Here is a 24,702-nt window from a genome sequence, read left to right as displayed (position 1 = left end):
GAGTTGTTCTATCCTCTCAGTACCGCCCCCAGAAACAATGTCATCATGTCTCCTGGTGTGCGCAGGCCAACATTTACATGGGGTGAACACCCACAAGTGGATCTGGCAGGGGATCTAGGTTTCACGATTCTTCAACTCCACTAGGTTTGCCAAGTTGTGTTCCAACGCCTTTGAGGACTGCCCTCGCCACCCAGCTTGTGCCCGAGAGCCCAACCTGCAGCCATGATGAATACTGAGGGCAATGTCTTTGCAGCCACCTCACTTGGGAAAGGCACATTTATGGGTTGGAGGGCTCGGGCCATTTCTCCCCACCATCTGTTTTATGGAAAAGGAAAAGTTTTATGTATTGAAATTGGGTCACATCCCAGAGTCAGCTCACCCCTCATCAAGGGTCCAGGTACCTGCCCTGCATCCTTGTCCTCAGATTCTGACCTTGAATTTCTCATCTGGATGCTCAGATACTTGGTTTCATTCATTCATTCCTTCATTAATTCAGCAAAGGATCATCAAGTGGCTATTTAATGCCAGTGACTGCAGGTCCCAGGAGATAAAATGACCCATAACATTTGCAGAGGGCTTAGTAAGTGTCAAGCAGAGCAGTTCACGCTGGATCCTCACACATCCCTCTGAAGTACTGTAAGGAGCCCCATTTACCCATCAGGACACTGACGCTAGAGATAATCCACTCACGATCCTACAAGCAGTAATGTCTGGGCTTCAACCCCAGGCTGAGTCCAGAGTGAGTGCTGATAAGCCATATTGTGCCAGAGACAGCCACAGCCTCTTCTGTCACAGGGATGGTGGCCCTTGGGGAAGGCTAACACTTAAGAAGGCATCACAGGGCATGCACAAGGATGTCTGACAGAGAGCCCAGGGATGTAGGAAGGCCTCCCTGAAGAGGGAATACCTAAACTGAGGGGAAGGGGTGTGCAGAAGCTGACAAAGGAAAGAGGAAGAGAAGAGAATCCCAGGCAGGATGGCAAGAGACAAGAGGGCAAAGAAGCTGAGGACCTAAAAGACGGGATTGGGTCTCAGAAGGTGCCCTTGGAACAGGAGCCTGAAGAAAGTGAGGGAACACCTTGCCCACCAGCAAAGGAAAAGGGAATCGCCGCCGCTGGCAAGGCTCTGAAGCAAATGCGCACCTGGCAGCAAGAAGGGAGTGTGCCTGGGGCAGAGGAACTTAGTGGGAAGCCTGGGAGATGAGATGGACGGGCTGGCGTATTTCACACCGGTCTTGCAGGCCAGGAGATTTTGTCTGCTACGCGGTGTGAGACCGGGAGGCACGTTCGTGTTGGGAGCAGAGGAGGGACCTGTTGTTCCAGGTCTATTTTTTTCCCCTAGAATGTGAGGGCAGGGACTTTGTTTTGCTCTTTGCCTGTCCCCATCCCTGGAAGAGCACCAGGCCCTTTGATCGCATTTAGTAAATATGTGAACAAGGAAGTGAATGAACGAATAAATAAATGAATGAAATGAAGGAACGAGTCGATGAAGAACTGTGGATCTGACTCCTTCAGAGATTCTTCATCCCACAGGTGCGGGGAAGACCCGCCCCGCCTCTCCTCCGCCCGGCTTCCACCCCCGCCCTTAGGCTGCGGGTCCGCGCCGCGGCCGCCAGAGGGCGCGGAGCAGGGAGAGTTTTCCGCACGGAGGGCTTTGCGTGAGGCACCGCATGGGGCGGGGCCTGCGGGCGGGCGCCGCTCGGCTGGGCCGAGTCGACCGGCGGGCGGAACGCGGCTGCGGGGCTGAGGCTCTGCGGCGGCAGCCGGAGCGGTTCGGGCGGCGCACAGAGCGAAGATGGCGGCGGAGCGACAGGACGCGCTGAGGGAGTTCGTGGCGGTGACTGGGGCCGAGGAAGACCGGGCCCGCTTCTTCCTCGAGTCGGCCGGCTGGGACCTCCAGGTAGCGGCGCGGAGCCGGCTGCGTCGGGCCGGCCAGGGGCTGCGGGAGGCGGGTGTCTGGCGCATCAAGCCCGCGGTGGCCGAAGCGCACAGTCATCCCGCCGGGCTGCGGCCCGACCCAGGCCTCAGGGTCCTGAGGCCGCTTGCCACGCGTCGCCAGCTCGGTTGGGCGTGGGGGAAACGCGGGCCAACCCCGGCCCGGCCCTGCTCTGCCGGGCCTCGGTTTCCCCCTCCGCCTCGCCCGCTGGTGGGGTCAGCGAGACTTTGGGCACTGCCGCGACCCGCGTGGAGAGGGGAGCCTGGGGGTGTGGCGGCCGCGCCGAGGCTCGGCTGGGGCTAGGGCGGGAATGACCAGGTCCGGGGTGGAACTGCGCCGGCGACGAGGTGGTCGTTTATTTCCCTTTACGCCGCCCCTGCCGCAGGTGGAGGGAGCCTCCCGGCCCAGGAGTTGGCCCACGCCCCCTCCTACCCAATTCCTGGGAGAATACCTCCAGGGTGGTGGCGCAACCTTGGAGCCTATTCGTCTTTCCTAGTCAAGTCATCTGTAAAATGGGAGTCTCGTGGAATTTATCGTCTAGTGTACTGGCACATATTACGTATTCACTACATAGTTGTTAATTAAGGCATTAAGATGAGCTACACGAGGGAGGGATTTTTAAAATTGTTGAGTCCCCCGTACCTGGAACAGCTCCTGGCTCATAATATGCACTCAGTAATTGATTGTAGAAAGAATTGCGTAAATGGTCTTGGTTAGCCTGCGTCTTGGGTGGATGACGATGATTAGTAGTTCTTGATTCCCTGCCAGGAGCCAGGTGCTGTTCTAACTGCTTTACGTGTCTTAAATTACTTAATCTTAGCATTTTGCAGCTGAGGTTTAGGGAGGTTAGGTAACTTGCTCAAGGCATCACTAGTTACCAAGTGGAAAAGATAGCGTTAGAACTCAGTTCTGTCTGATTCCAGAGCCCAGGCTCTGAACCGCGGAGTGCCGGGCACTTTACAGGTGATGATTTGTTTAATCCTAGCAACACTGAGGTAAAGAAGACTTAGCTCCGCTGTATAGGTGAGCAGTTGGAAGGTCAGAAGGCAAGTGATATATGTGAGATCCCACAGCCATTAAGTAGTGAGGTTGGGATTTGAACTGGGTCTGCTGACTCCACCATTTAAATTGCTTCCGCAGAGTAAGAGAATTAGGTATAGCATCACGCCTGTACACACACACACACACACAGTGTGAAGCCCCTGTGCAGGGCAGAAATACAAAATGCAGCCGCGGCCTGGAAAACCTAGAAGCTCACAATGTTACACAGTTGCCAGGTCATCAGTCCCAGTCTCCTCACACCACAGGTAGGGAAACAGGCTCATGCTTGTAACATGACTTGCCTGGCAGGGCCAGGACTTGAATGTAGGCCCCCCTCACTACCAGTTCAGTGTGTGTCCTGTGACAGCACACTGCCTCCAGGGGACTGGTTATATCCCATGAAGGCATGCTCCTAACAGGCTGATTACGTCCCACACGGGCTCACTGCCTACTATAAAGCTGGTGATTTTGAGGACAGGAACCATATCTTTTTCATCTCTGTAGACCGCAGTGCTCTTTCTTATTTCTTTGTACAGAGTACCTAACCGTTAGGTCAGTGAGAGAAACAACCAAACACAAATGGCCAAAAGACTCCCGTATACCTTCTGTATGTAGAGAGCTAAGGCATGACTGTGCAGGAATGTTGATGGGTCCTCTCATTCATGGTGCGGGGTTGGTGGGACAAGTGTCAACATTGCATAGATGAGGAAACTGGGCCTTAGTGAGAAAGTAAACATAGCAACCTGGACCAATCTCTCTGTTCCTGACTCCTGACTGTCCCATAAAAGCTGAGAGTAAGGGCCTGAGCAGACTGCCTGGGATGGGACCTGGCTCTACTCACCAACAGCCTAACTTTGGGCAATATTCTTAATTTCTCAGTGTTTCTGTATCAACTATAGAATGAGACAATAATAACAGCAATTACATATGGTTCTTTGAGGATTAAATGAGTTAACACATGTAGAGTTACGCTCAGAACAATGTGGCACATAAATAAATGCTCAATAAATGTACACTGCTTTTACTAGAGCACGTTTCCTAGTAAAATGAGAATGAGGAGTGACTCCATCCCAGCCTTCTTTCTTGCCTTCTATTCACCTTAGTGGGTGGAATTTGTTTCAGGTGATATGAAGAGAAACAGTTGGGCTGCTTGCTATCTTTTGATCTCATTTTCTGTGGTCCCCAGATAGAGACCACCTCATAAGTGTGGGCCATATCTTTGTGATTTTGCTTTTTTGCACTCAAAGGAAATATGTGTTAGACGAAGGCCTGTTTAAGAATCCCAAGTTACTGCCTCTCTGTTTCAGATCGCCCTAGCGAGCTTTTATGAGGATGGAGGGGACGAAGACATTGTGACCATTTCGCAGGCAACCCCCAGTTCAGTGTCCAGAGGCACAGCCCCCAGGTAAGGGCCAACTTCAATTATTGCTACTTGGGTGTGCTTCCAACAGTGATGAGGAGCAATTTCCTGACTTAATGGAGGATTCAGGCCTGGAGATACGGACCAGTGGGTTGGAGTAAGAAAGTTAGATTAATTGGTGGATACTAGTTCCTCACATGACATGTTCCTTTCCTGTAGAGAGGCACAACACACTCAGGTGGAAACTCTTACCTGAGTGTGGTTTATGGCCCAGTCCTGGGGGAAACCACAGAACCTACTTTGAAGATGTTTGAGGGTCTTTTATTTATGAATGTGAGGAGTGATCTCTTCATCTCTGGAAGTTTTTAAGTAGAAACCAAAGGACTTCTTTTCTGGGGGCTGTAGATGTAAAAGATTAGACTAGATGACTTTAGAAAGGCTCTTTTGATATTTTAGGATGCCCATTACCCTATTTAGAAGTCTAAGAGAAAATAAACCTGTGTAACCCACTCTTTCCCAGATTGATTAGGTGAAACAGAGTTAACCTTTATGATCCCATTTGCATCCCCTGTCCCAGCCACCTAACTCCAAGGTTCCCATGGCAGTGTGATCTGCAGAGCGAGACAGTGCTGGTCCTCCAGGAGACAGGCAGGGCCTCTTCCTACAAAGGTGTCGGAACTACAGCTCCCCTCTCTGCTCTAGCCTGATTTGTTTCTACTCTCTGGTATATGTTTTCACCAGAAAAATTTGTTTGGTTTTTAAATCAACCCCAGAATACAGATAGAATGTTTCTTTGCCAATGGAGTGGTAAATTGTGTTTCTCTCTAAGGGCATCCAAGCTTTAAATTACATTTCCTCCTTTGAAGAAGGAGCTCTAACCCCAGATTTTGTTCCTCCTCGACTTCTTTCCCTGTCTCCCATGTCCAGAGGTATGGGTGATGGCTCATCTGGATGTTACTACCTGGAACATGGTTGTTAGGGAGATGGCTGATTTCCTGGGTGTGAGTCTTTCATGGTTACTGTTGGGATGTTGGCGTGTCAGACCCATAGAGGGGGAGAAGTTGAAATGTCGCCTCTGGTATCAGTCCCATGTTCGTACCTCTCTCCTCTAGTAGCCTTAAAGTCCTATCGAGGCAGTGGTTTATTGGAGCAGAAGCCTACGAGCCCAGCTCCCTACATTCAGATCCCAGCTCTGCTACTTGGGAGCTTTGTGACCTTGACAGTTTTGTTTTATTTTTTTTTTTTCATGGATTTTTTTTTTTTAATGTGTGCGTGTGTTTTGTTTGTTTCTTTTCAAGCAACGTGACCTTGACAGTTTACTGAACATCTCAGTGCCTCGGTTTTCCTTGCCTGTCAAATAGACACGGTAGCAGTGCCCACCACGTGGAAGATTAAATGAGTTTTTAACTTACAAAGCACGTAGAACACAGAACGTTAGCCGTTGTCCTTTTATCATTATCATCATCAGCACTGGTTTTCATCATCCCCATTCTTTTTCTATGTGTCCCCTTTCTCTTTCCACAAAGATAAAAAATAGATCTATAAGTAAAAGAATCAAAGAAATGGAGTTTAATGTTAAGACCAAGGGGGACTGAACACATGTGCAGGCCTAAGGGCTTTTCTTTGTTGCTTCGGGTAAGCCTCAAGCATGGTACTCAGTTGGGTGAAGCCAAGAAAAACAGAGAGGGAGGACATAGTCTGTTACATCATTGTCCTTGTCCGGAAGGACCGGAGAAGCCACGCTTGTACTGGCATCTCTGAGGAGTTGTGTGTGCAACCTGCCTCTGCCCCCACCCCGAGGGACCAGACTGTTGCAGGACACTCAGCCTGCTGCTGGCTCGCCCCACCCCTGCCGTTCTCTCCCCGACTGCTCTCTCGTGTCCTCACTGGTGCTGTGGAGCAGCACTCGTTAGTGAGGTCCTCCTTTGACTCTAGAATCTGGAATGGATGTGAGAAGGTTTATAAATGACCTGAAGTTGCAGAATTTTATGTGTATGTTTTATCCTTTCTGACAAGAAAATCCATAGCTTTTAAGAGATTTTCCAAGATCTTTGGGACATAAAAAGGTTAACCATTGCTGTAAGATAGTCTAAACTCCTCAGTAATAACAGCTGTCGTTTATTGAGCACTTGCCAGGTGCCAGGCCCTAGGTTAAGCCTTTACATGTACATCTCTTTAGTCCTCACTACAACCGTATGTGTGGGTACTATTACTCTACCCATTTTACGGATGAAGATGCTGAAGCTGGGTGTCTTCCCAAGATGCACAGCTAGTAAAACAGGGATTTAAATGCAGATCTGTTTCTGTTTCCAGCGTTCAGCTCTCAGCCAGAATGATGTACTGCCTCCCTTCATGGACATTCAGGGTCCTCCAGAGCTGGCCCTGAACCTACCATCCTTAGCTTACCCCCTTTCCCTTGTTTCTCAAATCTTTATTCCAACCAAACTGATTTCATTGGTATCTCAATTTTGCCTCATTTTTGGCTCTCCTGCTTTTGTTTGAGCCTTTCACCTAACTGGACATACCTGCTCTCTTTCCTGTCCAGCTCCCATGGGTCCTTCCAGGTTTAGCTCAGTCCCTACCTTTTCTTTTGAATGCATTATCCCCAACCCATAGGCAGCACGCCATGGTCTTGTTACTCAGAAATCCAGTCACCTATAATTCATTCAGTTTTTGACTATATCCAGGTACTACTTGGTGACATCTCTTGTGGGTCGTCTTGAACTCTTCTCCTGATCTTTAACTTCACTTTTTCTCCCTCGGTAAATTTTAAGTTCCTGGAAGTGGGAGGGCTGGGATTTCAGGAGCACCCACCATCTGTCTAGCTCTGCCAGATAGTCTTAACCTATGTTGTTATGCCTCAACAACTTTGGAAGTAGGTAGGGTGCTGGGTCTTAGAAAGATTGAGTAACTCACAGCTCCTGTTATGACAGATTCAAGTCCAAGTCTGTGTATATACAGAGCTGCTTCTGCCCCATACTACCTCCTTGTCCAGCACCTCCCACCCCTGTACCTAGCACAGGATAGAGTAAGAGATAGTGGTGAGTTTCTTCCTTTTTTTCTTTCATCCAACTTAACTATACTTTCTTAGGATGCCAGGGACTGCCATTTTCTGCTTCTCTAAAACTATACTATCCATTGTAGGAGCCTATAGCCTCATGTGGCTATTTAAATTAGTTAAAATTAAATAAACATTCAGTTATGCATACTGATCACATTTCAGATACTCAGTAGTCACCTGTGACTTTGACTTCCATACTGGACAGCATAGGTAACAGCATTTCCATCACTATGAAAAATGGATCTGACAGAGGACTTCCGTGTACTCGGGGTGCCAGGGTACCTGGGAGATGGAGTTTTGATGGTGAAAAATTGAAATTTCTGAGACATTTTGCCACTTTGTGGAGGACAGAGGACAAAGTGTTCTAAAATTGATGGTGTCCCCTGGACGTCCATGCCTAAGGTAACTCTCAGAACACTACCCCAGAGCAGCTCTCAGCTCTAAGCGTGTGTCGGAATTACTTGGAGAGCTTCTCAAATGCAGGGTGCTGGGCACTCCTCCCAAAGTTTCTGACTTTGGAGCTCTGAGGCAGGTCTAAGGACTGGCATTTCTCACAGTCTCACAGATACTGCTGATGCTCTCGGTCTAAGGACCAGCACTTTGAGAACCACTGCTTGAGAGGAGCACTTGCAGTGTGCTGCGCCAGGCTCAGTGCCCTGACAGCTCACAGAAAGCCCAAGGGGTTGGTGCTGTGATTGGCCCCGTTGGCACATGAGAACATGAAGACTTCGAGAACTTCATTAGCATGCCCCAGATCCCCGGGTGGGCTCACTTGGGATTGGAACCAGGTATATGGACACCAGAGTCTGTGTCAGATGGTGTCAGAGTCTGGATGTGAGAACTTTCAGAGAAAGAATCAAACCTGCTGCCAGAGTAAGTGGTTTGCTCAAGCACGTGTACATGTGGTGTTTGAAGGTGTTTAACAACAGAGAGAGGGCTTTTGTCGCCATGGGTGTTAGCCTGAACATCTGTGGAAAACTCCCCCTGGGAAGATAATGAGTGAAATTAGCCTTTCAGGGCCATAGTGCACATCTATCACTTGGATCCTTTTGAACTATGTCATATAGAGCATCCAGGAATGCCCAGGAGGTTGCTCTCAGCTAACTCAAGCAGGGAATGCATTTGCTACATTAATTGGTCTTTGTTCTCTCCTTTCTAGTTGATGGCACTTCAAAGCCTGTTCTGTCCTCTGATTGTCTCCTTGATATATATCTTCAAGATTGAACTGGAGCTTTCTCCCTAGAAAATAACTCCTTGAGGCTTCTCAGTCTAGCCTCAGTAAACCTGTATTTCCCCCCCTATCGTTTTATAAAGAACTTACCTGTTGCCCTAAGAAATTCAGAAAATGTTTTTATAAAATGTGTCTCGTGATTCCTAAGTTCCTTGAGGACACTCTAAACTAGAAAAAAAGTGACAGTGTAAAACAAAGTCAGAGGAGGAAGGTGACTCTTCTCACACCCGTTTTTAGTGTGCCCTCTCTGGCCCCACAGACAGCTCTGCTTTTTTCCTAAACACCAGTAAACACTTTCTCTTGAGTAACGTGCAGCAGAAGCAGAGGTGTCCTCAGCCACATACTCATTTCCTTTTCACTTCTTGATAGCTTGTCCTTCCTGGAATGTGGTACTTTGCATATGTGCATATACCACTTTCCTGCAGTGCCTACCTACCCCCACCAGCCTCCTGCCCTCTCTCCACCTGGCTGATGGTCCATTCATTCTTTGGCACACAGTCCAAGTGTTGCATTTTCCTAGAAAACCTTTCTTGGTATTCCGCCATCCGCACCCCACGAGGGACAAGACATTCTGTACCCATGTGTCCTGTGTGCTTCCCTCTGCCACAGCCCATACTGCACAGTATTTAACAGATGGTTTCCTGGCTCAGGGGCCATGAGCCTATAAGGAACTCAAGAATAAGAACTGTGTCTGATCATCTTTATAGACCTAGTATCCAGTTCAGTATTTAAAATTAAATGATGAGGTGGCTCAGTCAGTGGAGCCTGTGACTCTTGCCCTGGCTCAGTCCTGACTGGCTCAGTCAGTGGAGCCTGTGACTCTTGCCCTCGGGGTTGTAGGTTCGAGCCCCACGTTGGGTGTGGAAATTATTTAAAAATAATAAAAATCTGTTAAAAAAGGTAATAAGAATTAAATGTCAAAAACAGCTATCCAATTGTAAGTTTTTAAAGTAGTACATACCCCATATCTCCATACACCCCATACTGTTCCCCCTCCTCCCTCTAGGAGAGCTGAAATTGGACTCCCATCTTATTTCACAATAGTCCTTCCTAATTTGTTTGCAGTCCTGCGTTACCGTGAAGAAAAATGCCACATTATTTTGATAGAAAGGCTCACCCTCTTTCACTTAGATCCACCAAAAAAAAAAAAAAAAGAAAGAAAGAAATCTAACCCCTATGTCCTCAATTCCTTAGCAGCTGATAATGGGGGTTACTTTTGTTTAACTCTCCCCAGTATCATTTTGCTCCTTTCTGTGTCTCCAGCGATAATAGGGTCACATCCTTCAGAGACCTCATTCATGACCAAGATGAGGAGGAAGAGGAGGAAGAGGGCCAGAGGTGAGTCTTTGTTGGGGGGGTGCAGTCCACAGGAAAGTCCATGATAATGTGTAAACCATCTAGAAGGACCTAGAAGGATAACGTGCTCGGTTATCATTAGCCATTACTACTGTGGGCTAGTCTGGGTGGTTATATTCTAGAAACAGTCTCCCACTCCCTGTAGCTTAGAAGCCATCCCTTTCCCCTGTTACTATTTTTTTCTTTTGGCGTATTCTGGGTTTTTCTTTTTTTAATTATTAAAAGAACATGTATTTGTTAAGGAGTGTTGGGGAAGGGAAACAAATCAATAAGAAGGAAAAGAAAGTTATTCATAATACCTGGTCACCCAATGGTCACCAGGTATCAATATTTTGGGTATTTATCTTTCCAGGTTTTTTTTTTTAATTAAAAAGGCAATATATTACATAATAAACAATAAAAAGCTTATCAGTGTGTATTCCCCCAATATACACACATACACGTACTGTTTGTCTGTTTGTTTTTAACCGTTAGGAATGCTATAATAAAAATAGTGTCCGTTGTGGAAGATACAGAATCGTGTACTGAAAAAATGTAACACTCATGCACCGCTTGGTAACTAGAGTTAATGTTTTGGCATATTTTTATTCAGTCTTTGCTCTGTATATAAATGTACTTTGTTTGGTATTATAATTTGCATGGTGACAGATAATTTTGTTTCTTGTTTTTAATGGATTAATGCTTTTTCTTCAGTACTTCTCCATGCCATTAAGATTCATTAGTGTTTTCAACAACTATAATAATAATTCATCATATGGATTGTCCAATATTTAGATTTTTGACAGTTTTTTACTATCATAAATATCAGTGCTGTGAACACCTCTGTATATTAATCTTTGGCTACATTTCAGATTATTTTCTTAACGGTAGTTTGTAGAAATGAAAGTGCAGGTGAAGGGAATGAATATTCTTAAGCACTTGATCACGGGCTCTTAGTTCACAAGCCAAGGCTTTGAGATTCCATAATAAAGACCTCTCAGTCCACTGAGCAGAACTTCATCTGCAGCCTCATTTCACGGGTTTTAGTTCCCCATGGGCCCTGCCTCGGTCTGTCAGATGTTCTTAATGATCATTATAGTAGCTCTTAGGGAAATATAATTATCTCATCATGGTCACTCTTTGGGAAGCGGGCTGAGAAATGACATGTGTTCTATTCTCTGTTTTCATCCATATAGTGACCTTTACACTGCCTCACAGCCTTCTTTTTAGATACATTCAAGGTTCAGAGTTTTACACTCCTTGAGTGAAAGGCAATGCCATCAAGTATGTGAATGCCCAACTTCTAAATGGCCGCTGCCTCCTTTTCCTGTCCTGTCACATCCTCCAGGTGATGACCTTCCTTTATTTCACATCCTGATTACATCCTCAGCCCCTCAGCATTTCAGACCTGATGACATTGGTGCTGTTGTCCTTATCTAGGCCTGTGGCTTGCCTTGCATTCAGTGGGGAATGTCAGGAAATAGAAGGCTGAGACTAATTTTATAGGTTCTCAGCTCTCCCCACTGAGAGACATGCCATTGACCTAGCAGTGAATAGGAGTGACAAGCAGGTGGCTAGCCAGGCTACATGAGTACTGGTTTTCAGAACCAGGTTAAAAACTGCTAACTTAATCTCAAGCCATACGTGGCCCATTGCAGAGCCTGGTGTGGGTATCTTGGGGCTTGTATTTGGCTCTCCCTGACCTTTTTCAGTACCATCTTCTCATTGCCCCCAGTGGATATCACCAGAATAGCAAGGTGAGGTGAAGCTTGGGTGAGCTCTCCGTGCTTTATCACACCACCTGACATGTGTGCATTACTCTGTGCTTGTTCTTTTGCATACATCTGCTGATTTGAACCTCATGGCCCTGACTTAAGGAGCAGGTAGGTAGGGCATGTGGTCCTTCCCTCCCATTTCAAAGATAAGGAAGATGAGCTACAGGGCACTGCACCAGTTTGCCCACGGGCACTCAGCGGCAGAGCCAACCCTGGAGCCTAGCTGCTTGTACTAACCACACCGCCGCCGCCGCTGTTAACCTAGAGCTGCTTCTGACCGTGACCATAGTTGCCATCTCCTAGAAGGGCGCTGGCCAGCGGATGGATAATTCCCAGTTGGGACTCTTTCTGGAGCTGGCATGTTGTCATGCATGCCTGGAATGCCCTTCCCTGGTTTCTTCACCTAATAAACATATCCTCATCCTCAAGACTCAGCCCAGAAGATCCTCCCCAGCTCAGTGCTCCAGAGCACCCCTTACTGACCTCCATTGCTGTTCACACTGCATTATGCCTGCCTGCCTACTTACCTGTTTTCCCAGTTAGACAGTAAATTCCTTAAAGATGGGCACTGCACCCTTTACCTCCGTGTGCCTAGCACCTAGCCCAGAGCCTGGCACATGCTGTATTCATGTTTTCCAAGTGCGTTTAGTGTAAGACACGTGTTTTCTGTACAGGTTTTATGCCGGGGGCTCAGAGAGAAGTGGACAGCAGATTGTCGGCCCTCCCAGGAAGAAGAGTCCCAACGAGCTGGTGGATGATCTCTTTAAAGGTGCCAAGGAACATGGAGCTGTAGCTGTGGAGCGAGTGACCAAGAGCCCTGGAGAAACCAGTAAACCGAGAGTAAGCATAGGGGGTTGTTGTCTGTGGCCACCAGACTCTGGTTTTTGGGAGCTGGGGAGGGCTGGGGGGAGCCCTTTGTCACCCTAGTAGTGACTGAATTTGTTTTGTCTTTCATTGCTCATTTGCTCTTATAAGTGCAAGAGCAATGCAGTTTGTTTCACCTTTCAACATGAAATGAAGATTTGAGGCAGTTTTCAAATCTTGGCCTGTGGGTTGGAACAGGTCCTATACACATGTTGTATTTGGCTGACTTGATTTATTCAGTGTTTTACTTTATTTTGTTTTAATTAAATTAGTAGCCACCTGTGTTACATAAATTCTAGATTTCTGTTGTCTTTGGGAAAGTCAGAAAGTCTTTGGTATTATCCTGCCCCCAGATTCCTGCATGACCATAATTAACTAGAGCTTAGTAGCAGCTCTTCCCTTTAGCCAAGCGGTGCCTCCTGCCTGCTTCTTCCCCCCCCCCCACCAGTTCTCACCAGTCCAGGTCATTTCATTCATCTCCCATACTGCCTGGCCCTGTGGCTCTGAGTTCAGTACCAGAGTAAGCGCACCTAGTAGGTAACAAGCTTGAGGTATGTCATTGTATCTGAGTGAACCACCACCATTGTCTGTCTCCTCAGTGTTTATGAACTTGTGTTTTATAGCCGTTTGCAGGGGGTGGCTATCGCCTTGGGGCAGCACCGGAAGAAGAGTCTGCCTACGTGGCAGGAGAAAGGAGGCGGCATTCCGGCCAGGATGTGAGTGTGCGTCTTCATTCTTTGGGAAGCTCATAGACTGTTCTGCCGTTTTTCAGAGGTGATTGGTCACATGTTATGTGTGCACCAGCAGCCTCTGAAAGGGAAGAGGCCACCTTACTGTGGTCCTTAGATGGAGAGGATTTACCTGACTGGGCGGGCACTCGTGAGAAGGGCTGAGCAGAGGAGACGGACAAATGAAGACGTTGTCTGAGCATTCCACTGAAGCTTGTGCAGAGGGATCATGATTCTGGGGTTTTCTGGTGCTGCGGACATGGCTAAAGAACTTAGTCTTCAGTTCATCCAAGGAGGCCTAAGACACAACTTTGAAAAAATGTTCGTTACTATTGTTCAGTCCTTTTTTCTCTGTATAGGATTCCCTCACCAATAAGTGTCTCATACTGTATCGATAATTGTGAGGTTTGTGAATTTAATATTATGTCAGAAGCAAATGTTTGGCCTTGTGACCATTAGTTTCTATTATGTATTTGTTTTTAATCATTTTGGGTTTTATTCCAAAATTTGAACAAGGAGAAAAATAAAAACTATGCACCTGAGGCAGCAGCTGCTAATATGTTGGTTTGTAGCCTCGACCCTTTACAATGAATATGTGGGGGGAGTTAACAGAGATTGTAGATAGCATTTGTAATGACTGCAGAATGCCCCATGAGTAAATTTGCCATGGCAGTTTAGTTGAGCACGAGCTACATGCCAAGTGCACCGACAACCGTACAGATAAGCCACAGCTTTGACTTGGTTCACTTGCTCAGAGCCACTTAGCCTAGTGAGGGCGAAACTGAGATGTAGACCCAGGTCTGCTCAAATCAAAGTCCATGCTCTTAACCTGTTGCCAATCACCTTATTTTAGATGAATACTTGGTGGTTGATAGATTTCCTCGTGCATGCGTGTGTGTGGTATGTCTGTCCGTGTTTTGATAATGACACAAGAAAATAGTAAGAACCTGCTAATTTACAGGGTCACATTGGTGTGCTTGCCAGTTTCCTGACAATGTATGGACTGCTACCTCCTATTGTCACAGGTTCATGTAGTGTTGAAGCTCTGGAAGAGTGGGTTCAGCCTGGACAATGGTGAACTCAGAAGCTACCAAGACCCATCCAATGCCCAGTTTCTGGAGTCTATTCGCAGAGGGTAAGCAGAGAAGCCTTCCTCTGGGTTCCATGTCAGTGAGTGGAATGGCAGATGGAAAAGAAGAGGCTGATTGAAATGTTTATTATTTAAGAAGTTTAAAAAAAAAAAATTAAGATTTATTTATTTATTTTAGAGCAGGAGAGTGCGGGGGGAGGGGCAGAGGGACAGGGAGAATCTCAAGCAGACTCTGTACTGAGCACGAAGCCTGACGCAGGGCTCCATCCCATGACCCTTAGATCATGACTCAAGCCAAAACCAAGACTTGGACGCTTAACTGGCTGTGCCACCCAGGTGCACTGCCCCCCGCCCCCATTTTTTAAAAATTTTATTTATTTATTTTGAGAGAGCGCACGTGTGTGCATACGTGAGCATGGGGAGAGGCAGAGGGAGAAGGAGACTCTCAAGCAGGTTCACGCCCAGTGCAGAGCCCGACACAGGATTCAGTCTCAGGACCCTGAGATCATGATCTGAGCCCAAATCAGGAGTTGGATACTCAACTGACAGCCACCCAGGCGCCCAAGAAGTAAAAAATTTTAAGCAGATTTAACACAGTTGAAATACAGATTCACAGATCTAAAACCTTGTGTGTCTGTTTTTTCCCTTCTGGGCCTGGGACAGAACCAAGTGACCAACTAAGATAGAGGTCTCAACTGTGGCTTTGAGCAGGCGAGAGACAAGTGGGAGGCAGACAGTAGCCACTAAAGTAGCCACTTCCTGTGGAGGCCCAGCAGTTTTCACGTTTGGAACTGGGATGTTTCTCCTCCCTTTGCCCCCATCACTGCCATTCCCATGCTGCTCTCTGTGGACCCCAGCGTTGCCTTTTGTTCTGCAGGGAGGTGCCAGCAGAGCTACGGAGGTTAGCTCACGGTGGGCAGGTGAATTTGGACATGGAAGACCATCGGGATGAGGATTTTGTGAAACCCAAGGGAGCCTTCAAAGCCTTCACTGGTGAGGGTCAGAAATTGGGCAGGTAAGAGCAGCACGGGCGGAAGCGGGACATGCTGGTACCTCTACCAGACCCGCAGACTCTGTATCTCACTCACTGGACATGTAGCTCTTCAACTGTTACAGAGTACTGCATATTTCATTTGTATAGGAGGAAGAGTGTGGAGAACGTGGGCTTTGGTGTTAAAAGACCTGAGTTTAAAATTTCTTCGCTTTCTAGCCATATGACTTTTGACTGCTAAAATGTGACTGATGAGTGCTTCCCTCCTTAGTCACTGTGAGGAGCACAGAGTGCTGCCCCACAGTGAGCAGTTAGTGTGAGCAGGAAGGGTAATACGTTGCTGCTTAGATTCCGTAATCCAGCACGTTCATGGCAGTAGTAACCTCCTTCATGGCTTATGGCTGAAACAGACACATTTTCCTGGGTCACCTGAAATGGGGGTTTGGAGGGATGAAAAATCCTGGACTCTCTCACCCAACCCAGCCTTACAGCAGCTTTGTTCGGGATCCAGGGAAGCTCAGGGACATTATTGCCCTGAGCAGGCTGATGCCCCACCATTATGGCGGTGCTTACCTCTTCTCCTTTGGCCCTGCCTGACACTCATTGTCACTTCCTGTGACTTTTTCTGCCTTGTGTCCTTTGCTGCTGCCTCCATCTTGCATTCAGATCCCTGATACGATCTGATTGGTCGAAGTCACTCTTGCCTTTGATAGGCAGAGTTCTCCCACCAGACCTTGGCCAACCCATACTCAGGCTGCCTTCTCTCAGAGGTCCACTTAACTCTGTCCATGGGGTCACTTGGTCAGTATTCTTCAGGGAGAACTGTGCACGGAAGAGGCACTCAGGGAATTGTGACCCTCCCTGCTGGTACAATCATTTTACAGAAGGAACACTGAGATTCTGGGACTCTAAGGGTTATGCTTGGGTGCATGACTGGTGTGTGGTGGAACCAGGATTGGAACCCAGGCCTTCTGACGCATTTCTTCCCACACCTGCACAGCAAGCACCCTCTCTGACCTAGATCTGGCAGCTCTTGAGCTAGGCACTGCCTCAAGATGCTCACCTCATCACCATCTTTAGGGATCAGAGTGTGGTCTGCCAGCAGCTGTACCCTTTGAGCTTCAGCCGGGCCCTCCTGGAATCCCTGACCTCCCTGTTGGCCATTCATGCCTTATCAGGAGCAAAATAATAGCTCGGGACATTAGAGACCAATAGACTGATTTCCCAGGACCCAGTAGTAAGTCTAGCCTGCTCTCATTTCGTCTACCGCATTGGGCCTGCGGGTTAGTCCCAAGATAGCTGTCCTCAGAGTGGTCCTCTCTGCGGCTTCCCTGCCAGCCGCGGTAAGCTTGTAGAGCTTACTAGAGAAGTCTTTTTAAAGTATTAAAACAAAAACGTATTTATCTTTTGATAAATAATAGAAAATACAGATCAAGAATAAAAACAACCTAACATCCAGATATGTCCAGTTAGTATTATTCTAGTCGTGTGTGTGTGTGTGTAAACTGTGTATGCTGTTTTATCACTTGCTGTTTTGCTTAATGAAAGTAGTATGGCTGTCTGTACCAGTAAATGTATTTCTTCAACCTCATTTCTAATGCTAACATAGCTTTCGATCTTATGTATGTGCTATAGTTTAACCAGTCCCTGCTGTGAACCATTTAGACAGTTGCCAGTATTAAGAACAACATTGCAATGAATATCTATAATTAAATCTTTGTATACCCCCTAATCTTGGGCTAGAAGTAAAATTATTGGCTCAAAAGGTCTTCATATTTTTAAGATGGTGTCAAATTGTCCTCCAAAAAGGATGTATCCATTTGTACTCACCAGCTATTATAAGGAAGGGCTCAGAACTCAGAACACCATACATTTGGGCTTGTTTGGTTTCATGATACCAATGGGAAATGCTACTACTGGAAAGTCTGTATTGTGCAAAACTCCACATCTCAAAAAATTTTTAAAAAAATAAGATTTGATTTATTTGAGAGAAAGAGAGCACGAGCAGGGTGAGGGGCAGAGGGAGAAGCAGACTCCCTGCTGAGCAGAGAGCCTGATGCGGGGCTCCATCCGGGGACTCCGAGGTCATGACCTGAGCTAGGCAGACACTTAACCGACTGAGCCGCCCAGGCACCCCCCCCCCCAAAATTAAAATGTTTCTAAGGAAGTCTATTTTAGCAAGACGGGAGTAAATAATTTTATTGTTGTGGAGGATGAATCCAACAAGTTCAGACGGATCTTGTTAATCAGGTACGTGACAGAGCTTGATTTTGCTGGTTAAATAAATATTCTTTGCCAGTGCCATTTTCATTTTATTCCAGTTTGGCTTTCTATGAAAAATGAGCAAAAGACATGTTTTATACAGATAAATGAAATTTTATAAGCTAAGTAAGGTTTTAGCTTTTCAGTCTAAACCAGATGGACAGCTTTTTCTAGTTTTCCCCATAAATTTTGCAACATTTTCCATTTGTCGTCTTGTCAGCTAAAATGAATAAGAGCCAAAAGTTTAAGAAAATGTTCTCAGGTTTGCCTCAAAAATCAGTCCTGGGTTTTTTTTCTCCAATTATCTGAATGAGTAAACTGTTATCAGTTCAAAAATTTGAGAAAATTCTTAGAGTTGTATTAAACTTTGTTGTTATAGGTTTTCCATCTGTTTGGATGGGAACTAATCTGAAGGTCCAGAAAGACTGCATTTATTTGATAATGAGTAGCAAACACCGAGAACGCCCTGGGGAGTGTGGGTTTGCTGCTACCCAGATTGAGTTACGGCCGCTCACCATGCTTTCTGCAGTGGTCATTTTGTGAAGAGATGGCAGGGTGTCAGCACTTAACAGTCGTGACAACAAAGCACCTTAGTGCCGTTAATTCCCGACTACAAAGGAAATGAGCAAGTGGGTGATTCAGGCTCTTGATCTGGGTGAGGCTCTGTTGCCCTGTGAGTTGTATGGTGTTTGCAGTGAGATAGTAAAGAAACTTTTGGATGTCTGTTCTGACCATTCCCGTCCCTGGGTGAAGTGCCTTCACTGCCTCAGATGACCCAGCCACTCCTTGCGAGGAATGGCTCAAGTGTTAGCTCTCCGGAGACACCAAACCCAAGGCTGAGCTCCCTTGAACCCATGCACGTGGCTGTCGTGCACAACTAGAGCAGTTTGGACCTACTACTTTCTGAGTGTCTTGTTACAAATAAGAACCATAAGATCTGGTATAGATGTTCCTCCTACTCCAGTCCTCACCCTCCGTGAAGGCTGTGTAGGTTGGGAGCACCCCTTAGGTGACCTTCCAGTTGCAGCCCATGGCTAGGCAGTAACATCTCCAGCTGATTTGGGTCCAGAATATAGACAATATAAGTGGGGCAAGATCCGGAGGAATGATAGTAATCAGCTTTTAGAGTGTTTTTCTGCTGTTAGCGAAGCACTGGAGTAAGCATTTCATATGGGTTATCATCTTTAATCCTGTTTCAATCCCTAGTGTACAAATAAAGACTCTGAGCCTTGAAGAGGTCAGGTCACACCCAAGGTCACACTGCTGGTCAGTGCAGAGATAGGTTCCTTCCAGTCTGTGCTCTTACCTGCCATGCTGCATTGCATCTGGGATGTTCTTACATAGCCACATAGGCATTTGTTTGTGTTCCTAGTATATGCTGGATACGGTGCATTATTTTAAGCTATTATCTCAACCAGAAATTTCATTTAACTCGCATTGTATCAACGAGCAAACTGTGTCTTGGGGGCAGTGTTCCGAAGTCCAGGTCTAGGTCTGCCTGACTCCAAGGCTTGACTGGAGAGTATGGCAGGTGTTAGAGCACAGGACAAGAGCCAGGCAGCTTGGATTGTGTCCTGACTTCACCTCAGACCAACACTGAGGTCTTGGGTACATTGCTTAATCCCACTGTGCCTCAGGTTCCTCACCTGTAAAGTAGAAATGATGAATTCCTACCTCACACGCCGTTGAGGATTAGATGAACCGCTGTGTGAAATACTCAGCCTGGGGCCCAGCTTGGTGATGGCCGGCCTGTGCTGTTTCTCCAGCCATCACACTAACTCCTTCATAGGAGTGGCTGCCACGTAGTGGACTGCCTGCACTAAGAGGTATAGAGGTGGGGTAGGGGTAGTATTCCCCTTTTACAGAAAAGGAAATTGAGAAGCCCAGATGTTCACTAACTTGCTGAGGGTCACCCAGCTCATGAGTGAGGGTGTATCAGATTCTCTCGGAGCTGGGAACAAGTTTGAGAAAGGAGTTTTGTTTCTTAAAGTAAACCATAGACTGTGAAGTGAAGCATGGCAAAGTCCTGGCTGGTAGGAACACAGAACGTAGAGGGAGAAAGCTTGTTCGTCACGTAAGTTTTTAAAAATTGAGAAACTACCCTACAACATGCACTGCTGTTTTCCCTTCCATAAAATGGAAACCATACCCATCTCAAAGGACGGTTGTGCTGAGTCATGAGGCTGTGGCTTTCACACACACCCCCCCCCCGAGACAGTGCGTGCGCAAAGTGAACGCCATTCCCGTGTCCCTGCCTTCCCCACCCTTGCCCAAAGGGATACTCTGGGCTGTCTTAGAATAGCTTCTCTCTCATTGTAGGCCTGACTGAAGATGTGAGAGTTCCCTTTCTGGCAGGCAGTAGCTTCACTGAATACCTGTTCCGTCCTTGGAAGTGTTCCATAAACAGTTGAGGGACAGGCCACCTACCAGTCTAATTAGACGGTTGACCTAACGCCCATGAAACTCCTAAGCAAAACAGAGTCAGTCTTAGGCATTTACAGGCATAACGTTGGACTTTCCACTGTTTCTGAGCCTCTCTTGAAGTCTGTGGTGGTGTGATTTCTCTGTGTGCCCTGGCCCACGTTTGAGTCCCACGAGGGACAGGCCACCTACAGTCTAATTAGACAGTTGACCTAATGCCCATGAAACTCCTGAGCAAAACAGAGTCAGTCTTAGGCATTTACAGGCATAACATTGGACTTTCCACTGTTTCTGAGCCTCTCTTGAAGTTTGTGGTGGTGTGATTTCTCTGTGTGCCCTGGCCCTCATTGAGTCCCACGTGCTGGGAGGCTGATGCGTAGAAGCAGCTCCTCTCACGGCTGGTAAGTGTGGTCAGGCTTCTTTCCTGAACTCTACTTGGTAATTCTCTGAGTCCTCATTTTCACATTTACAGAACAGAATAAGCTAGTTGTGTGTTCTGGGGCAGTGTTTCACATGACACACTCTGTGTGCAGGAGGTTTAACAAGTCATCCCATGAAAAACGGATGTGGTGGTTAAATAAGTTTGCGTTAACTGCACAGTCTCTCAAGACATTTAATATGCAAGTGGCTTCTGATGCTTCCAGTTTGTTATGTGGCATTTCCACAACCTTCCTGGGTTGTAGAGGGACTAGGGTCCCAGAAAACAGACTTGGGAAAGCACTTTCTGTTGGATTTGCTACAGGTACCGTTTTTAGCTTATAAAGATCCAGGGGGAAGGGAGAGGTTTAAGAACTGATGTAATTAGAGGCTTGGGGAAGCAAACAAGCTGGCATCTCATGGCCTTTTCTCTGCATGGGTCTGGGCTCGGGTGTCTGCTAAGAGAAAGGCTGGGAGTGAGATGCACGGGCGTTTACAGGAGAGGAAACCTCCCAACAGTTGTGGAGAACTGGGAGTTTTTGTTTTTGTTTTAAGGTTTTATTTGAGAGCGAGCGTGCACACTAGCAGGGAGGGACAGAGGAGAGGGACGAGCAGACTCCACGCTGAGCACAGACCCCAACGTGGGGCTCGATCCCAGAACCCTGAGGCATGACCGGAGCAGAAATCAGGAGTAGGGCACTGAACTGACTGAGCCAGCCAAGGCACCCCGAGAATTGGGGGTTCATTTTGTATATGTCAGTGCTATATGTAGCTCTCTCCTTTATAGCTCTCACAGAAACTGAGTAAGGCACGTAGCCTTAACCCTTGTTCAAGATCCTCGTTACTACTCTTGTTGACACTAAGGTCGTTTGAGTAACTTGCCCAGCACCACAGAGCTAGTGGGTGAATTTAGACCCCGGTCCATCTGATCTAAGATCTGAGCTCTGAACAGTGCAGCAGACACCATGTCCTGTTCCTACTGTGTAAACAATCCCTATGGTGCGGGGTACTTGGTTGGCTTGTGGGAAATCTCTGCCCCCTTCTGATAGTTGACACAGGAGAATAAATGTGCACATGAGTAAGGTTGCGCTAGGGAGTGCAGGCCTGAAAATTCTGCGACAGGAAAGGAGTCTGGACTGGTCCCTGCATCCCGGCAGTCACCTGCCAGGCTGTGTTGGGCCCTCCTCTGCTGCAGACTTGGACTGCCCTCTCTCGTGGAGGCTAAAACTCAGCCTGGTCTGGTCCCGCTGCAGGCTGTCATGCATACTGCTTTCCTCCCTTTCAGCCTTTGTTCAGGTGAGGACACCCAGGAAGAAGGGGGTGAGTCACTTGCCCCAGGTTGCTCAGGAGTGAGGAAGCTAGCAGCAGCTCAGGGCCTGAGCGCATTCTGCTGGGCCCGTAGGTAGGTGCCACAAGGGCAGGGCTTGTCTCAATTCGCTCCCTGTGGCAGCAGCGGCAGACCCAGTCCGGGACACAGCGAGTGCTCAGGCTGACTCCGAGGCGGGATTGCCCTCCTGCAGGGCCCTTGTTTTTCTGTGCGGCCTGACATGCTCCTCTCTCCTCAGCACGGCCCCCCAGGTGTTGAATACCAGCTCTCCAGCACAGCAGGCAGAAAACGAAGCCAAAGCCAGCTCTTCTGTCTCAATCGACGAGTCCCAGCCCACCACAAACATCCAGATTCGGCTCGCCGACGGCGGGAGGCTGGTGCAGAAGTTTAACCACAGCCACAGGTGCCTTGTGCCATCTGGCCTCGCTTATTCTGGGAGGGCCCCCTAAACACCAGCAGGCACGCCATGCTGTCCCCGGAGGAGGCAGTGGGATGGGAAGGTCTGCAGGTCTGAAGCCTTTGGTTCTAGTCCCTGCTCTTGCATTAAGTGAGGCCAGTCACTGCTCACTTCCCTGCTCTGGGTCTCATTTCTCACCTGTAAAATTGGGATTGGAATTCTCAGGGTCTTTTTAGCACCCACACACAGTATTTGTTCACAGGAAATTTCATGGTAAAGTCCAGGTGCAGAAGAATAAAATCTGAACTGGCGTGGTTGATGGAGGGGGAGGGGGGCACAGTGCCGGCATCCCCTCAACTGGTTTCCTCCACCCAGCCCCCTCCAGGGGGTCTCTGAAAACCACTGGGCTGTGAAAGTCTCTTCTAGGTCTGCCCTTTGAGAATACTAGAACACCTGCTCTACTGTTTCAGATCATCTGGGCTGGATCAAAGCTAACTGTGCCAACCCCATTTTAAAGATGGGGAAACTGAGGCACGGAGAGATTGAAGAGATTAGGAGGGGAGGACTGTTACCGGTATTATAGGTATTTGGCAACTCCTTTTTCTAGAATAGCAGTATTTAAATTTCATCAGTCACAGGCCAACTAAACTGGAAGCACATGTGGGGCCTAGGGAATGTCTTGACAGTCCTTGAGTGCTGACAGGGGTGTCATATGGGCTAAGTTGTGAAACGAGTGTGATTAGGATTACAGGAGATGGGTCAGGCAGGGGAGCCCCTAGGAGGAGGGACCCCAGTGTGGGCAGAAAGCCCAGCATGATGAAAATCTAGGAGGAGGAAGATAGAGAACAAGGGGAAGGAGGGTGGTGTCAAAGTAGGTAGGGCTTGGGATCACAGTAAGGCGGTTGGTGTTTATTCCAAGAGATGGCGAGCAGCTGTGAAGGTTTTTAGGCAAGGAAGTGACATGATCTGATGTGCTTCCAAATGAGTGTTTTGGCTGCCCTGTGGAAAAGGATGGCCAGGGGTCGTGGACAGCAGAGAAGGGCCCTGCTTACCCACCTCCCCACTCACCCCCACTCCACCAGGATCAGCGACATCCGACTCTTCATCGTGGACGCCCGGCCGGCCATGGCTGCCACCAGCTTTGTCCTCATGACTACCTTCCCGAACAAAGAGCTGGCTGATGAGAGCCAGACCCTGAAGGAAGCCAACCTGCTCAACGCTGTCATCGTGCAGCGGTTAACATAACCGCCTGCCTGGCCGGCAGCCTCATCTCCCTCCTGCGTCTCCCATGGCCAGCTGCCCCGTGGGGACCACCCCTCCCACCCCCTCCCGCACACCCAGCAGTCCAGTGCCACGTCTCCTCCGTAGCTCTGGGTTCTTAGATCTCGGTTGGACGTTTGTTTTCTCCTTAGTTGCATTTCCTGGGTTTTTGTGACGATCAATGGACTTTAAAGAAAAAAATAAAAATAACCAAAAAAATTGAAGGACTATCACCAGCATGTTGTACGGAACCTCTCCCACTGAAGCCGGCTTTGATTGCTTTAAAATCACATTAATTTCCAGGGTGTGTGGGGAGGAACCTCCCTTCCATCATCTCTGCTTAAAACTTGCTTGTGGCCCACAACACCCATCCACTAGTGTCCACCCACCATCCCTGAGATGACTAGTGGAGGGTTTCCCCCTTTGTTGGGAAGGGAGGCAGGCACTTGAAGAAAGAGGCTTTGTAGCCACTTCCTCCCACAAGAACAAACCTCTTGACTGGATCAGACGGCAACAGCAGGAGTGCCTGAAGCGTGAGGTCAGGTCTAGATGCACACGAGCCCTTCAAGTGAAAGTAAATACTTCCCTGTGCTCCTTTCACTCAAACTCTGGGAAATTCGAGCTCCCTGGGCCTGGGCCAGTTGGGATTCTGATGACACCCGCCTGCCCCAGCCCTTTCCTCCCTCATCTGGGCTACTCACACCCTGATATTCTCAGCCGCTCTGCCATTGCCTTATTTACTCCATGTGCAGAGATCTGTACCTGGGAGACAGACAGGGTGTCTCCTCATTGGGAAGCAGCTCCTGCCAGCCCAAATGAGGGCAGAGTAGGGCATCTTGGCCTAGAAGAGGAGCGGAATTGAGACGTCCCTGAGCTGTCCACTCACTGTGCAGGGCAAATCAAATGGTGAAAGAGAGGTGGGTTCCCTGTGCCACGAGCCGCTTCCACTGTGTGAGCGTTTGCAAGAGGCTCCTGCTGAGTCTGTTTTGAGGGCGAGTGCAGTGTCCACAGCTCTAGTGTGCAGGTCCTGTGCGCAGTTCTCTGCCCTGCTGCCTTTCAACTGGCAGCAGCCCCAGCAGGAGCTCCCCCTGATAGAGGCCTCCCCCCAAAAGCGTGTTTCCTGTGCGAGTTTGGCAGAGGAGGATCACAGGGGTGTTGGATAGAAGTCCTTCCACCACCCTATCAGCTGAACCACAGACTCCAAATC

General features: G+C 48.0%; 1 protein-coding gene across 1 annotated transcript; it reads left to right on the top strand.

Annotated features, from left to right (window-relative positions):
- The first annotated feature begins 1,734 nt into the window (after positions 1-1,734).
- Positions 1,735-23,728, top strand: NSFL1C (NSFL1 cofactor). The gene is made up of 9 exons (XM_025876522.2): positions 1,735-1,899; positions 4,284-4,381; positions 9,892-9,966; positions 12,413-12,578; positions 13,226-13,318; positions 14,356-14,465; positions 15,298-15,435; positions 22,077-22,241; positions 23,318-23,728. The coding sequence occupies exons 1-9, from the start codon at positions 1,795-1,797 to the stop codon at positions 23,478-23,480; spliced, it is 1,113 nt and encodes a 370-aa protein (XP_025732307.1). The 5' UTR covers positions 1,735-1,794; the 3' UTR covers positions 23,481-23,728.
- Positions 23,729-24,702: the final 974 nt, after the last annotated feature.

Source organism: Callorhinus ursinus, unplaced genomic scaffold, assembly GCF_003265705.2.
Source record: "Callorhinus ursinus isolate GAN/ISIS: 27379988/994484 unplaced genomic scaffold, GSC_fseal_2.0 scaffold38, whole genome shotgun sequence".
In the NCBI taxonomy this organism is placed as follows: Eukaryota; Metazoa; Chordata; class Mammalia; order Carnivora; family Otariidae; genus Callorhinus; species Callorhinus ursinus.
This window is presented reverse-complemented; position numbering and strand designations above follow the sequence as displayed.

Bases quoted from the DNA above. Each gene is read 5' to 3' on its own strand.
- NSFL1C (XM_025876522.2), top strand. From the start codon at position 1,795: ATGGCGGCGGAGCGACAGGACGCGCTGAGGGAGTTCGTGGCGGTGACT. The intron at 14,466-15,297 runs GTAAGCAGAGAA...TTTGTTCTGCAG, and splicing joins CTGGAGTCTATTCGCAGAGG to GGAGGTGCCAGCAGAGCTAC. The intron at 15,436-22,076 runs GTAAGAGCAGCA...CTCTCTCCTCAG, and splicing joins GAGGGTCAGAAATTGGGCAG to CACGGCCCCCCAGGTGTTGA.